Source organism: Carica papaya, chromosome 3, assembly GCF_054855325.1.
Source record: "Carica papaya isolate Zhongbai chromosome 3, ASM5485532v1, whole genome shotgun sequence".
Lineage (NCBI taxonomy): Eukaryota > Viridiplantae > Streptophyta > Magnoliopsida > Brassicales > Caricaceae > Carica > Carica papaya.
This window is the reverse complement of record NC_142311.1, coordinates 35251658-35268862: the sequence shown is the minus strand read 5'-3', so window position 1 is coordinate 35268862 and position 17205 is coordinate 35251658. Positions and strand designations below refer to the sequence as shown.

The following is a 17205-nucleotide window of genomic DNA, read 5'->3' as shown; positions in this document are numbered from 1 at the left end:
ATTACATTTTTAATATTAAAAAAATTGAAATAATTAGATCGTATTTAAATAATTTTAAAAAATAAATAAATTTTATTAATTAGCTAAATTAAAAATTAAATAATAATGAAAAATATACTTAATGTTTTTATTAATTTAATTAATATTATTTTTTAAAGTTCTTTTTAAAAACATTCAACATTATTTGATAATTACTTTTTGGTTTAAAAAATAAAAAAAAAAATTAGTGTTTGAAACAAATATAAAATTTTAAAAATTAAATTGTAATAAAGAAAAAATATTATGAGGTGAAGTTAGTAAAATTAATTCAATTGTTAGTAATAAAATATTACTTATATTATATTGTATCATATAGAGTTTTAATGGTCTTACATGAATGATTAAATGACATCGAATGGATACTTTCGAGCATCATCCGAATACTATTATGCCCTGCTTTTACAGATGCCTCTCGTTGTGGGAGTATATGTACAAGACTCTTTTAATATTTGATTTTTTTAAGTATCTATAAAACAACGTCGTACTCTATAGTAATTTAACGAGTGTCATTTACAAAATATCATAAATATTACAATTTAATGTGCTTTATAATATTACAATGTAAAATAAATAAATTATGAATTGTATTCTCTAATATTTTTCTCGGAGCAACGATAATATTAGAGTTAAAATTGTTATATAATCTAAATAACCATCAAATCCTCGAAACTTTCTCGTATATTTTAAAATTTTTGTTACGTAAAATATAATTCTCTCGTCATAAATCCTTACTTACTACAAACTTTCGCATAACTTTATATATCCGAATGTACTATTTAAATTTTAATTCATTTGAATATAAATACATTACGAGATAACAGCGTAAGAATAAATGTGAACACAATGTTTAATTATCCGAACCAAAGAATCTCATTGATGTTAACATTTGTCCTTTTTCGTGCCTAGCTATAATTTAAACATTAGACTTAGGGTTCAACCACTTAGAGCTTAGTCAACTCATGCATGCATATATAAACATCCCGTGATTAGTATATGAATGAGAACATTTAGGCATGATATACTAATCAAATAGAATATATGAGATATGCTTTAATAATTATCAACTTGTATATATATATAATTCCAATAATAATTCATGGTAAATGCCAAATAACAAGAAGACCCATATATATATATTTATATTATATTATATAGTTATAAACCTATACTTACAATGGGTGAGCTTGAAAATTCTCAAGTGTTAAATGTGTACACAAGTCACATGATTAAGGGACAGTAATTAATCACGGGTGATCTTCTCAATAAGACAAATCATTAGACAGATAATTAACAAGCAATAACCCAAATGTTAGAAGTTTAAAATTATTATTAATTTTAAATAAATATTTATAAATTTAATTAATTAAGTATAATATTTGTAATAATAATAATAATAATAATATAATTTTAAATTATTAATTTATTATCTTGGTTATTATATTTTTTTATTATTATACATCAGTCGATATGTATCAATGAAAAAATATACCTTATAAATACCCTAGTAGAGTACTATAGAATTAGCATTATATAAATAATGCATTCCCTATAGTATATAATAGAGTTCTACGTACCCATATCGAAAAACAGAGTTCTAAATATAATACTCTATATATACATTTATATATATATATATGTATGTATATATATAGAATTAAGCATATCAGCAGAAACAAGGAGTACGGAGGAATTAGGAAAGAAAAGAAAAGATTGTCAAAACCAGAATATCATAACTCTAATGGACATTCTTGATTTAGAACAGAAAAGAATATATATATATATATATATATGCATGTATATGTATATGTATGTTAAAATTTTCGTCAGATCTCATGAGACTGTTTTCAATCAAGTGGTATTTATTTAAGACGAATTATGAGATCTTATTCCAAATTATATATATATATATGTATATATATCAACTGGCTTTATCACTTAATTAATTTAGATTAAAAAATTTACACTATTTAAATGTTAAAAAAAAGAATTATTTTTGTGATTCATAATTTTTTAATTAATATTTAATTATTTTTAATTAACATTAATATTTAACATATTAAATTAACATTAGCTTTTAATTACTCTTAAAAAGTTTATTAATCCAATACTAATCAACAGTAACTTTAGGTGTTATATATTCGAAACGTATTTTTATCTTTTCACATTCTATTCTACAATTCACACGAATTCACACATTTCGCTCTTTAAATGATATATACACAGTGATTATAACACTGTAATTCTCTACTAATGACACAAGAAACAAGAAACCAATTTGAATTAATAATATCTCTATATACGAGATGAAAATACAATTAAGTTTTTTTCTGAATAAAAACATGCTAGATCGAGATTTTTACGTGTTGTGATTATTTTAATTAAATGAATCTAATTGTTATAAAATATATATTTTATCTAAAAAATATAATAACTTTACTTCAACTAAACTAAGGTTGATCATAATAACTACATCAATATAATAACGAGTTCAGTTCTCGGAGTCACTAAATCGAACACTATAAATTTATCATCTCTAACTCATAATACATTTATAAAATAATAATTTACGTTTTTTTTATAAACTTTAAATTAATAATCTTCCAACTTTTTATAATTATTTACCACCATGTTGTTGTTGGATTGAGAAACACAATCAATTATTTAGCTTGAGATATGTTCTTGTGTGTGTATGTGTGTGTGTATACGTATGTATATATATGTATATATATATATAGCTCACTATAAACACAGTTGAGTTGAATTGCGCATGGAAATGGGCATTGATAGGTCAAGATCAATTGAATCAAATGGGTGACAATCCGTTGACTTTCAGTCTATTATTGTTTGACTCGATGGACACCATGAATGACTCTTTCTTTCATATAAACTTACAACCATCATCAGAATCATCTTTTTTGCCTTACAATTTTGGTAGCCACTACTCATGCACCTACCCAGTTGACCAATCTCTATTTCAATATACCCAAAATAGTGTATGTATATGTATATGTATATGTATGTATAGACGTGGGATGAGACATATAGTCCAGTACATAACACAGGAAGGTGAGATCACCAAATGGGTGGGTGAGAATATGGTTTTCAAATTGAAATAAATAAATTTCTGGTTTGTATAATAATATTTCTTTTTGTTTTTGTTTTTTTTTTATTCATATGTAGTGTTGTAGAACTGTTTAAGAGGACCCAGTTGGTGTATAATTGAATAAACATGGGCATGTGGATGGTGGCACCTTTCTAAATGTGGAAGCTGGACTGTTAATTGGATATAATGGAAATTAAAGTAATCATTAACTACATACACATGCCAAGAATATACATATTTATATATGTGGGTGTGTGTGTGTGTGTATATATAGGCACACACAAAAGGAAAAAGAGGGCAACCCACTAAAAGATTGAGAAGAATCTATGATGCTTGCATGTCATTCTTATTGCTAAATGGTAGGTGATGTGTGAAGGAGAAAGAGAATGGATGATGAGACACAAAAACCTTATATGGGAAATTATAAGTGATTGAAATTTGATATATATATATATATATACATATACATATCTATATCTATATATATATATGCATAATTATGACGCAAAGTCCATTAACTCCCAACAATAAATTTTCCTGTTTGCTATCTTGATCACTCATACACAATCAAATGGTATGAAGTGTATTGAATGTTGTTAAAATTAGTTTGTTGGTATAAATTTTATTTGTAACGGACCCGAAAATAAAAAAAAAAAATTGTATGTATTAAAAAATTTTAAGTGCGGAAACGAAATAAAAATTCTGATTAATATCCCTTACACAATAACCAAAATGTATTAAACATATTAAAGAATAAATTAACTAAAATAAATATTAGAGATAAATGCTATAAATAAAGTTATGAAATCCTTAGTCATCTACTCGCCGTTTTACTGCGGGACGGGCTCAGGAACCAAATTCTTCTGATCTGAAATAGTTAAATAAGGAATGAACTACACTAGTTCAGTAAAGACATCACACTATCTCACTGTCACAGAAGTAAAAGTTGGTAGAAAACAAAAACGACCAATTGAGCATAATTTATAACAAACTCATTTATCAATAATAAAAACATTTACTGTCCACTTACCTCGGTGAGATTCATGAAAACAACTTATGAAACACAATAACATCATAAACATCATAGGATCATGCACACTCTGTAACATAACACATATCATACTTTCGTTTTTTAATCATCAGACAACAATTTTTCTCTTTTATCAGCCTACTAGTATCCATGAGATCCATAAAGGGTCCCCGCTACACGTGAACCATTCACATTAATAATTTGATTCCTGAGTCGTCTCCATACCCCTTCCGGTATGGGCGCCAAAAATCATAAACCTCAATACCCCGTCTGGTATGGGCGCCAAAACCATAAACCTTAATATCCCGTCCGGTATGAGGGTGAAACGGGTCATCCCCATACCCCATCCGGTATGGACGCCAAAACATATAACGTCTCCATACACCGTCCGATATGAGAGACCACGTTCCCAGTAGGGTTCCCTACGGACCCGGTCCGTCCACTATCTCCCAGGATATCTAGTTAAACTGTCGACATTATCCATTTATCAATTCACATAAATTTTTCTATTTTTTTTTGTCTCAATTATTCAATCAAACATAAACACGTAAACCAGTAATGAACACCAAATAACACAATAACAGGTTTACAATAATTCAAACCGTAATAAATGAAACCGTGATTCATGCATACGAAACCATAGAATAAACACATCAGATACCATACTGCATTTAAAATTGTAAAATAGATCAAACAACAATTAAACAAAAAATACATCAGATTCGGGCTCCATTGACAATCTTAATTAATTATACACATGTATTAATTTATGAAATACTGTTTTATTATTTATTGAGCTTTAATACCGTGATAGAAAATAAGGTGAGAAATCCTTACTTGTTTCGGAGATTGAAATCGGGTTCATACTGCGCCTACGGGCTGTCCCTAGATTTTCTGATTTTTTTTTTTTTTCCGAGAACTGAAATATACTTCTGGTACCTACACATATCCCGAAAAAACTCAAAATCAGATTCGGGGCCTAGTCGGCCATTTTTGGAAACTCTAGCATGGCGGCTCCGCCGTGCTTCGGCGACGGCGCTGCTGCCCGCATTGGCGATCCACCTCAGGTTAGCCGTTTTCAGCCGAATTCGGCCAAACTTGTATTGATTCCTGTGATAAAACACACATAGGGCCCTCGGTGGGCCAAAAAATCACGAAAAATCGAGACTTACTGGCGGTGATTTTTTTTTTCAAAAATACCCCCAGAATCCAAATTTTCACTCATTTTTCTCAAAATTATTTTCAATTAAATCTCAAAAATAATTTTACCATATTTTATCATCATTATTATTTTTATTTCTATTAAATTAAATTAAATTAAATTAAACATATAATTATTACAAAATAAATTAACTATTAAAATAAAATAAAATCCAATAAAATTTCAATACAAAATAAAAATAAAAATAAAAAGTTTTGGGGTGTTACATTATTACATTATAAATATATTATTCTACAATATATTACATATCTGATGACTTAATTAAATATTAACATAAAATGTACTATATTAGTTAATTAAATAATAGTAAAGAATGTCTATGAAATCCTATATTTTATTTGAAGAACGCGAATTAGAACCTCGCTAAACGACACAAAGTTCGTTACCTTATAAATATATTACCTAATCATGTTTAATTCGGCAGAACCGATAACTTACTACTATACTAATAGAACTGTAATGACCAAATTGAGTTAAGTTTCGACGAGACTATTACGTTTTTAAGAGAAAACAATGTTCTCTTCCGAATCCGATGTAACCTCCCCTGAATAGGGACAAAATATGAAGGGAGAGACAAAGAGTTGTGGAGAGAAAGAGATGGGAAGAAGAAGCTACGTGAAAGAAACACCCACTTATATTCTATACTAATTAATTAAATTTAATTATCATGCATTATTATTATTATTATTATTATTATTATAATTAATTTGTAATTATTATTATTATTATTGTAACCTTTTTTTTTTTTTTTTTTTTTTTCTCTCCACCACATAAAGCATGTGAAACCAGTTCTCATCATCTTCACCCATGATTTCTTGCCTGGTCAAGAGAAGCCTCATTTTTTGTCCTGGTTCTTGAAAATCTTTGATTCCAGACCCTTTTTAAGCTTCTCGTCATCTCTCTAACTTGTGATTATTATTCCCCGTCATCTTTCTCTCGTGTCTGTGTGTGTGTATGTATATATATATGTGTGTGTGTATTTACTTTATACATTTTAAAACTTGAACTTACAGCTGAGTAAATTAGTACAGGACACTGGATTAGAGAATAGTTGATAATATAGTGTCGTATTCTGTAATATATTCTGGGGGTCCATCCATGAATATGCGTACATGAATCTCCTAAAGAGACTGTTCTATATGTGTATGCATGTGTGTGTGTGTGTGTATATATATATATATTCCCATATCAACCCCACCTGGGATTCCTTGAAATTTATATTTGGTTTCACATGGAGCATCTTCAACACATGTTTGATTCAGAGATGTTTCTACTGTACTTACGCCATCAACTGAATCAGTCCACAAATGCGCGTGAGCCCACAGGTGTGCGTGATTCACATATATATATATATATATATGTATGTGTATGTATGTATGTGTGTAGATACGATGATCATCAGGTTATGCACCCTCATTTTTATCACCTTTGGATTTGATACACCGACGATACTATTATAAGGGCATGCGTGAAAAACAGATTTTGTGGATGTCATGCAGTCGTTTTTATTACTAGTCTATATGCACTCTTCATACATACGTACTTTTTAATAAAAAATTTATACTTCACGAATGAGTACCTGCTCCACATTCATATATATATATATATATATTTCCCAACGTAAAAACTTATCCTTAAAAGGGGAACAATAGCTAAAAACGACTGCTAACAGGTCGTAAATTGAGGAACAAAAGGAGGGATCCGTCAGAAATCTCATTCTTGCGGATGAATAAATAGTTGGTGGATGTAATGCGACCTGTTTTTATTATAAATTTATATGCACTCTTCATACATATATATTTTTTAATAAAAAATTTATACTTCACATATGAATAATCCATAAGAACCTACCTTTTAAAGCATTATATATTTATATATATATATATACATTAATAAAAAAATTATATTTTACATATAAGTAACGCATAAAAACTTAAAGATAAATAATAATTAAAAACGGCTGCTAATATCTCGTAGACTGAGGAGCAAAATAAGGGATCTGCCTAAAATCTTAGATTTTCGTCTTATTAAATAGTTAGTAGATATCATGAAGCTGTTTTTATTAGAAGTCTATATTCACTCTTCGTACATATATATTTTCTAATAAAATTTTTTACTTCACATATGAGTAACGGACTTAACATTAAGAGCACTTCACGTTCATATATATATATATATATGTACATTAATAAGAAATTTATACTTTATACGTGAATAACGCGTAAAAACGTGCTTTTAAGAAGGGAACAATAACTAAAAACGACTGCTAATACTTCATAAACTGATGAGCAAAATGAAGGATTCGCTCGAAATCTCAGGCTCGTGTCTGATTAGATAATTTGTGAGATAATAACTCATAAAAACAATAATCAATAGCTGACATGAGAAGATGATCAGATATATTGGGACAAAAACACGACTCAAATTTCAATAAAAAATAACAATAAAAAATTTAATACAATGGGAAAGCCTAACGAAGCAGTGCTACATAAAGATAGAAAATTCACAAGTCGTGAACTATTATAGATATTAATATATAAATATTAATTATAATATAATAAAAAATAAAATTTAAATTTATAGCATTTTTTTTAAAAAAGGTAGCGTAATAATATTTAAATAGTGGTTAGTGACTAGATATACATATACACAAATTGTAAATACATATTTTTTCCAAATGAAAGTTTAAAAATTTAATAATAAATAATACATGAATATAAATTATGATACGATATGAACGAAATCAAAGGGGGTACAACACGATTGAAACCACATTTGGTATTAAATTAAGTAATTTTTGATAAGTACACATACATATATACACATATATATATATCTATATATATATCTATGTATCTTTGATAATATATTCATGTAGATTTTTGATAATATATTATTGAAATGATCCTTCAAGTGCATGCTAAAAGAAACATATTCAAAGATGTAAAAAGCAAAAGGTGCATTCAATTGTCACCAAAAGAATAATAATGAATTAGTAATGGTTAATATCATATCACAATTCATGAAAAAAAGTAAACAAATACACACACAAAGATATATATATAGATATATATATATATATATATATATATATGCATGCCCCAAATATAAAGATCAAAAACTAGATGTGCAAAGATTTCATTTTTATCACCATCAATCATGTCAAAATTTCATATCCAATATTCTACTTACTTAGATATATAGACCCATGTTCATGAATTGTTTATACACACACACACACACACACATATATATATAACACAATAATATACATATATATATATATTATATGTATATTGATAGATTAATTTTTTTGAACTTTTTTACTACTGTAATTTATTAGTATTAGTTTTATTATTAAACCCTTTTAATGTATATTCAATTATTTTTCTATTTTAACTCGTATAACTTTAATAATCTTTATTATAATATTAAATGTATATGTATCATTTAATTTGTCTAAATGTTCAATTAAAAAAATAATTACTAACCCACTTAAAAAATTATTAACCCATTAATTTATAATTACTAAAATTAAAAGCCTATTAATTTATAATTAAGATATCACTACTCTATTACTATGTAATTATTAAATTAAATACTCACTAATTTATTACTAATAACTCTTAAATACATAATAAAATTTTAATAATAATAATATTTAATAAGGAGATTTTAGTTATTTAATTTATACATATATTTTAATTATTTAATTTTTATTTAAAAATAAGATAGGGGAACCAAAATTCACTATATATATATATTACTTTTTTTTATTCTATTTTTATTGGGCTTGGAAAGAAAGTTCTTAACACGATGGAGAAGGCTCAAACTATTATAATAAAGTCCAAAAAATTTAAATTATATTTTAAGAAACCAAAAAGCTTAAAAAGCCCAAATGGGAAAATATATGCTTTTAAGTAATATATATATATATATATATACGTATATATAATTTACAAAAATAAAAAAATAATTATTAAAAATAAAATAGTAATTATAAATAAGGAGAATAATGGTATAAGTATATGATTGAATTAAAAAAAATATATATATATATATAAAATGATAAAAGCAATTTACATTTAAAACAAACATGTAAAAACAAAATAAAAATAAAATAAAAACCGACAAGCCGAAATGAAAAGGACAAATCTTCAAGGGGTTAAAATCAAATCTTGGTGGGTGGGGCGTCAAGGCCAGGGGCAATATGGTAAAATCAGGCCAAGGAAAGCATCCTGTCTGTGTCAATTGACGTTTTAACGTATCCTAACGGCGTCGTTTTGTGCAAGAGACGACGTTTTAGTACGTTTATAAATCTACACCCGGTTGCAGAGAATCATAACCCTCACTCCCAGCCAGCCACTCGTGCACTCCCGTCCTTCTCGAGTCAAATTAAAAAATATAAAAAACAAATTAAAAAAATATTAAAAAATAAATTAAATGAAAAAGCCGTCTGACCCTTTCTCACCTTTCTTCTTTTTTTGAATTTTAAAATTCCCCCTCCCTACTTTTCCCTTCTTCCTCCCCTTCCCCACCTCTCTCCATTTCGAGACAAAAGTAGGTGATCTTCCGTGTATTTCAAATTCTTGGTGTCATATTTCTTTGCGGATTCAAGGTATTCTCGTGTTGCGGCCACGGTAGGGTTTTGATTTCGTCTTTCGTAGCCAAGAAGTTGGACGGTTTTCTTGTTTCAGGTGCTTTCTTCTTCATCTTTTCTTCATTATGTATATACGTACATATTTATTTGGTTACGTTTTCTGTATTGATTCTTGCTTTTTATTGACGCTTTTGGAGGAATTTTCTGGTTTCTTCGAGCTTGGCTTTCTTCCCCTTTCTTGTCTTTTGCAGTCCGGTTTCTTTCTTTTTCCTTGGTTTCGGTTTCTTTCAAATTCTTGGTTGCATTTACTTGCAAATTCAAATTACTCTCACCAGATGTACTGATTTCTCGTTGTTTCTTGCCTGAGAAGTCTTTTACTCGGTAATTTGTCGGTAGCCGAATCGGAGAAGTGAACTGAAACCAGTAATGTTTTTTGTGCTCGCAGTATATGCTAAAAACTAAAAACGAGAGTGGATTTCTGGCTCACTTTATGGCTCATGCTTTTGTTTTTGGTATCCTAGTTATACTCTAGGGTTAACGGAGTATATATTGCTGTAGGAATTTCATCCCTGTTTATTTTTATTTGAGATATGATTCCTTATAGGTGAACTTGGCGTTCGACACTCTTTCTTTGTCATGACAGTAAACGCCGTTTCTTTATCTATTTGAAGGTAAATGATGGAAGCTCGTATTTGTCGGTTATCTTTCATTTACGACCTTCTCGGAAGGGGAGGGAATGGAAATGGATGATGTATGAAGGATTGAAACTTTCATATCATTTGGAAGAGTTATAATGAAAGGGAAAGGACTGGGAAGAAATTTTTGCTTCATTTTCCTCCAAAAGAATGTTTTGAGTTTTGAATGTTGTAAGATAATTTTTGAATCGGCATCATTGCAAATATATTTTAGGTAATTTTGATGATAAAAAGTTTATATTATAATCTTCACTTTACTTTTATAGGAGAGCTGTTTCTGGACAGTTTATAAGAGCACGTGCATTTAAGAAGGAAAGAGATGCTTTGGATAAAGAGGTTCTCTCTAAGATTTGAGCACGAACCAAAAAGAATATGTAGTTCTCTGTGATAGTTAAAGATTTGGGAAGTAAGATACCATTGGATGCTTGAGTGATAGAGAAACAAATAGTGAAAATAGAGGAGATTCATATTCAGAAATTGTTGATGATATGAATTTTATTAATTGTTCCTGAACAAAAGCTTGACCTACGCATGGGATTGACTAGAATGAATCTCAGCTAACTAATTGAGCATTCTCTCCTTCATGGACAGGGGGAAGATTTTTGTGGTAGGTCTGTTGTAAAAGGCAATTTTGATTGCATAAACACCCCAGCCCCCATCCTCTCTCACTTAAACATTTTTTGCATCATCAGCCATCAACATATGTTGAACTTCTCATGCCTTATAGAATTAGCAAGTGGTTGTTTATGACAGAGACTGGTAGTGTGGGGCTGGAGATGTGAAGGATTTTAGGAGAGAATAGTGAGTTTCAAATTTCTGTTTAGCCAAGTGATCAAAGAAAAGTAAGTGTGTGTATCTCAATTTGTGGGCGCCCCAAGGGAGTGTGTAATGTTTAGAGTTATAGATTCATCAATCAAATAGTTTTGGATCTCTAGTTAGAATCTATTATACTACCATTTTAAGTAGAAGCATTTTGTTTTCTTGTGTAGATTTCCTGTGGTGTTTTCTCCTTCTGATATTGTATTTGACTCCTTAAAGATTTTTGAAAGGTCTAACTCAATGTTATGCTGCTCGAATCCATATTTACTGTGTGTTAAGCCTAACAATTACTGTGTCTCTTTTGTCAATGTCATTTTTGTCTGTAAATGTTAAGTTCCTCAAGAACAATTCTCTTTTCAACCCAGACCTTAAGTAATGTATCTTTGCTCCCCTTACCTACATCAATCAGAAGCCTTGCCGAGTCCTATACTTGTAAATTGTAACTAAGCCCCATGGGACCTACTTCCAATACACTTCTTGTTAGTTCAATTGTCTTCTCATTTTATACTTTGTGTGGTTGCACTAGCACTAGTCACTACTCTCTTATTATCTTTTCATTTTGCATGTTTATATGGGTGCAAATCCTAATACCTAATATATCTGATCACCAGGAAAAAGAAGCTCAAAACCCTTTTGAAAAGTTCAAGCAGTGGTGTAATACTATCCATGGAACAGTACGAAATTCTGGAGCAGATTGGTAAAGGTTCCTTTGGTTCAGCTCTTCTTGTGAAGCATAAACATGAAAGAAAGAAGTAAGGATACTTGCTTCTATATGTACATGTTGTGTGCATACTCAATTCTGGTTGGACGTTTAGTCAAATTAGCTAACTTTGTGGAATGACATGACTTCTAGTGTATTTATTGGTTTTGTACTTTTCTTCACTAAGTAGATATGTCTTGAAAAAGATTCGTCTTGCTCGACAGACTGATAGGGCACGTAGATCAGCTCACCAGGAGGTCAGTATTTAATGCCTATTCCTCACATCTCACTTTGGACTAAGTCATTGCAACGTTCTACATAAATTTATTTATTACATGGAAAATTTTTTCCATAATTTTTAAAGAAATATGAAACTTGAAAAGGTTAGGCTTTCTTATATTTTTTACTTAATTTGTTTTACTCCGATGACCATTGTAATGGAAACAACTGCTCCAGGGCCTGGTAGGAATAGGTTGAAACCTGGCTTGGAAGGCTCAATAAGGGAGCAAAGATTCTGTTGAGCAACCTGCTATTGTTGGATATGAAAGATACACATTATCAAAAAACCTATTGTACATTTGAGCTTGTTAACAAGCGAGTTACTGAATTTTTGAGTTAGTTGTCATGCGTTGCGTGTCAAATGTCAATAGTCACTGTAGTCAAAAGGCTGGTGAACAATCTAGCTTTTGCTAAAATCACTTATCAGAAACATTATTGTTCCTTTACCTGTATGTCTGTTTCTGATAGTTGGCATCTTTCTTATGTGAATGATGTCTTTCATTTGGTAATTTACATTTGATCTGTTCTAAGGTGATCTTTGTTTCTACTGTGTAGATGGAGCTTATTTCCAGAGTTCGAAATCCCTTTATTGTGGAATACAAAGACTCATGGGTAGAAAAGGTGACACCTGCTCCATTTCAGATGATTCTCCTTGCATATATGCTGGCTGTAAACGCATTTAGAGTCTTGAATATTGCAATGCAATCTGCTATCATGGACTTCAAGTATTTATTTTATGTTCTATTGTGTGTTTGCCTATTCTGATTTTGCCCTTATTTAATCTAGATTATCTAGTTCGTAAAAATCAGGCATTTTGTCATGGATGCTGTGTTCTTATTGTGGAATGCCAATTTGATGTCTTGTTTGGCAGGGCTGCTACGTGTGCATTGTCATTGGATACTGTGAAGGGGGAGATATGTAAGTGTTTATATCAGTTTCTCAATTGAGAAACAATTTTTCTGTGTTGTAACAAGTTTTTACTGGTCTTTATGACATTTCTTGCTGTACAGGGCAGAAGCAATAAAAAAGGCCAATGGTGTTCATTTTCCTGAAGGGGTTATTATTCTTGTGGCTATCCATATCTCTGTCGATATATGTTTATACGTCGAGTGCTCTAACCAACATTTACTTGAATTTCTTGCTTTGAAATTTTGTGCAGAAACTCTGCAAGTGGCTTGTTCAGCTCTTGATGGCACTTGATTACTTGCATGCTAAGCACATTCTCCACCGTGACGTCAAGGTTTATAGCATTTCCAGTATGATTGATGTGTATATTTATTGCTCATATTTCTAAAGCTCCGAAATTTTTGCACTCACTGTGTTTTGGAACTGCTTCAGTGTTCAAATATTTTTTTGACAAAAGATCAAGACATTCGTCTCGGTAAGACACTTCCGGATTAGTTACTGTCTTCTCTTATCTGCTATACTATTGCAGCAGTTTATGGTACTCTTTCGACTTATTTGTTGCAGGTGACTTTGGCCTTGCAAAGATGTTGACTTCTGATGATCTTGCATCCTCAGTGAGTTATATGATTAACCATAATAGAGGTTATTATTTATTTTTGCTTTTTGCCCTTTCCTTATATAATTATTGGTTTATGCTCTATATGCAGGTTGTGGGAACTCCAAGCTATATGTGCCCTGAACTCCTTGCTGATATACCTTATGGTTCCAAGTCAGACATTTGGTCTTTAGGTAGAATATGTCTTCTGAAAGTTTACAAATTTTTAATTGTTAGATTTTAGTATCTGCGTAGCAATGACAAAATGCATTGACCAGGATGCTGCGTCTACGAAATGTCTGCTCAGAAGCCTGCATTTAAGGCTTTTGTAAGTTGCTAATTTTTTGTCGCAAATTCTATATATTATCATGATGTGTTTGGCATTTCTTGCAATGGGTACAGCTGATAAAAATTCTTGGTTGAGGAAACAACCTTGTGAAATTCTTCTTTAGAAATGCTAAAATCATTACAGAAAATTTTGTCTTTTTTGGGAGTGCACTATGATGCTATTGGAACTGTCCTATTTCTGTGACTATTTATTTGGTCGCAAGGTAAACAAATCTTTCACATTGTGTTATTGGGTTTTTTCCCTCTCCTGCAAACATCATTTTCAGAGATTTGGAGCAAATTATTCAGATTGCTATAACTTGGTACTTGGGGTATTAGAAAATGATTGAAGGAAAAGATGTTGTCAACCTTCGAAATATTAAAATCTTGTTGCTATATCTTCTTATATTTATTTCAGCATCCTAACTTTTGTCCCTATGTAACATAGAATATATAGCATCATATCAATGATATAAGCTTCTTTGTCTTCCTGTTTTGAACAGGATATGCAAGCTCTCATTAACAAGATAAACAAGTCTATAGTGGCTCCTCTTCCTACAACGTATTCTAGTGCATTGTAAGGCGAATTCCTCTTAGTCATATCACAGTTTCAAATTCTTCTTGTTTTTTTATTTCTTTTGCTTTCAATTTTGTAACTGGAAGCTTGCCTATATATATGGTGCTTTAGAATAAGCATTATGTCTGACTTAATATTTATTTGGTTTCCAGTCGAGGTCTTGTGAAGAGCATGTTGCGGAAAAATCCTGAACTCAGACCAAGTGTAAGTTTGACTTTGGTTTTCCTTTTCCCTTGGAATTTGTTTTCTTTAGTGAACACATGCGGGCTACGCTGAAAAAGGAATTGTTCAAAACATCATCAAACATGGATTAGCTATTATTCTGTGTTCCTTAAAACGAGTTCATTCGGGGCCAGTTTAAGGTGCGTTTGTTAGTCCAGATAACAAATATAGACGCCAATCTTTGGCATATAGAGAGATTGGACTGGGTTGAAAGATTAAGATAAGTTTCACAAATGAAATCTTAGTTATGCTTATGTTCCACTTGGCAGGTTATAGAAGTTTGGACTGTTTATAATAATTTACTCCATTATAAATGCTCCCCGAGAGCTGATAGGACTTAGTGGCTTGTTCAAATACGTGCCCTTCATTTCTGTTTCTTTAAATTATATGGCAAACTGAAGTCCAATTTCTTCGCCAGGCTGCAGAGTTGCTCAATCACCCCCATCTTCAACCTTATATCCTCAAAATTCATCTAAAATTGAATAGCCCAAGAAGAAATACCTTTCCACTCCAGTGGACTGACTTGAACCGTGTAAAGAAAACTAGATTTATGGAGCCAGAAGTTGTTCCCTTTTTCATCGACAGGGACAGAAGGTTATCATTTAGCAATGACAGGGCCTTGAATCCAAGTATTTATGAAGTGGAGCAAGAATCTGTGTCTTCTTCTCGGAGAACCTTGGAATCACCAATCTTTCTGAACCGGAGATTCTCGGAATTATCTGTTGGTGTTGTCAACGAAGAGATTGTAGTTGGAAAGCCTGTGGCCACAAAGTCTACGGGCACTGCTAGAACTCCTAGATTGACACCAGCAAAAGATTCTGCTACTCCAAGAAGACAAAAAACATCATCAAATATTGGCCCAAAACATGATTTGGTAAGTTCACGCAAAATGGTTACTGGAGGAGGCGCTTTATATTCTTCTTTTGAATTTTATTTGTTCATAGATAACTTGATGGATGGCTTTTATATTTTCCAATATCATGGCCTCAACGGGCGAAATTCATGGATCCTGAGACAGTGATTGTGTTTGTGGAATTTATTGGAAATTTCTAATAAAAAAGCCGATGCATTCTTTTTTGAATTCTGTATATTGGTTAGATCTCAGTCAATTAAGACCTGTCTGATTGATTTCTAAGTGGCTAACAACAGTAAGGGGCATGTTTATATTTTCAGATTAGGACATCGCATACTCCAAGTAAATCCTCCCATCCTACTCGAAGAGCATCACTTCCATTGACTAGGAAAGCCGCAGCCGTGGAAACACCATACAGAGCTGATGTTGGGCTACTTCATGCTGTGGAGTCCCCAGATGTATCTGTAAATGCGCCAAGAATTGACAAGATTGCTGAGTTCCCATTAGCATCATCTGAAGAGCCTCTCTATCCTATTCGTGGAACATCGTCAACCTCTGTGCAGTGCTCTTCTTCATCACCATCAGACAATGCTGATCACTCAATCACAAAGGACAAGTGCACAGTCCAGATTTTGGGGGGAGTAGTTAAAAGGTCAAATTTTGACGATGGAAATCATGAGGTAATGCAAAATGGAAGTGAAGGTTCAGTACATCATCCAACGGCTGGAAATTCAAGCCGTTCATCTTTTGAGTCAAGACAACGTCGGTTCGATACCTCATCGTACCAGCAACGTGCAGAAGCACTTGAAGGGTTGCTTGAGTTTAGTGCAAGGCTTCTGCAACAAGAAAGGTACGATGAGCTTGGGGTTTTGTTGAAGCCATTTGGTCCTGAAAAGGTTTCTCCCAGGGAGACTGCAATCTGGTTGGCTAAGAGCTTCAAAGAGGCTGCAGTCTAGCCAAAATGCTTAATCTCCATTAGGTCTCCACTCTTGTGCTTTCTTGTCTAAATAATAGGATGATGGTTGTGAATTCTGGTCTTCTCTTAATCTCCATTAGAAGACTGTAACTAGAGACGGCTTTTATGAAGAAATAAAGAAGAAGAAATCTTCTTGTATATTATTGTGTTCATATAGCAGATGGGTAATTGTAATTGGTGCACTTCTGTGAAAATTGAGAGTTGTACAACTAGATTTTTGTAAGAGTTTTATCTCCAAATTCCAAAATCTGCAGCAAATGGT

At 31.3% G+C, this 17205-nt stretch overlaps 1 protein-coding gene across 4 annotated transcripts; it reads left to right on the top strand.

Annotated features, from left to right (window-relative positions):
• Nucleotides 1–9871: 9871 nt before the first annotated feature.
• On the top strand, nucleotides 9872–17081 carry NEK4 (NIMA-related kinase 4). Of its 4 annotated transcripts, none has more exons than XM_088216863.1 (16): nucleotides 9872–10091; nucleotides 10666–10903; nucleotides 12120–12260; nucleotides 12399–12465; nucleotides 13043–13108; nucleotides 13359–13405; nucleotides 13498–13543; nucleotides 13647–13727; nucleotides 13826–13868; nucleotides 13958–14007; nucleotides 14101–14182; nucleotides 14267–14316; nucleotides 14819–14892; nucleotides 15045–15096; nucleotides 15533–15988; nucleotides 16288–17081. In XM_088216863.1, exons 2-16 carry the CDS (start codon nucleotides 10788–10790, stop codon nucleotides 16921–16923), a joined length of 2007 nt encoding a protein of 668 aa, XP_088072989.1. In that variant the 5' UTR covers nucleotides 9872–10091; nucleotides 10666–10787; the 3' UTR covers nucleotides 16924–17081. The 4 variants fall into 4 exon arrangements, with proteins under 4 accessions (XP_088072989.1, XP_088072988.1, XP_088072991.1 ...); XM_088216862.1 differs by having other exon boundaries at nucleotides 13498–13555; XM_088216865.1 differs by lacking the exon at nucleotides 10666–10903 and adding an exon at nucleotides 10599–10665 and having other exon boundaries at nucleotides 13498–13555.
• The last annotated feature ends 124 nt before the right edge of the window (nucleotides 17082–17205 follow it).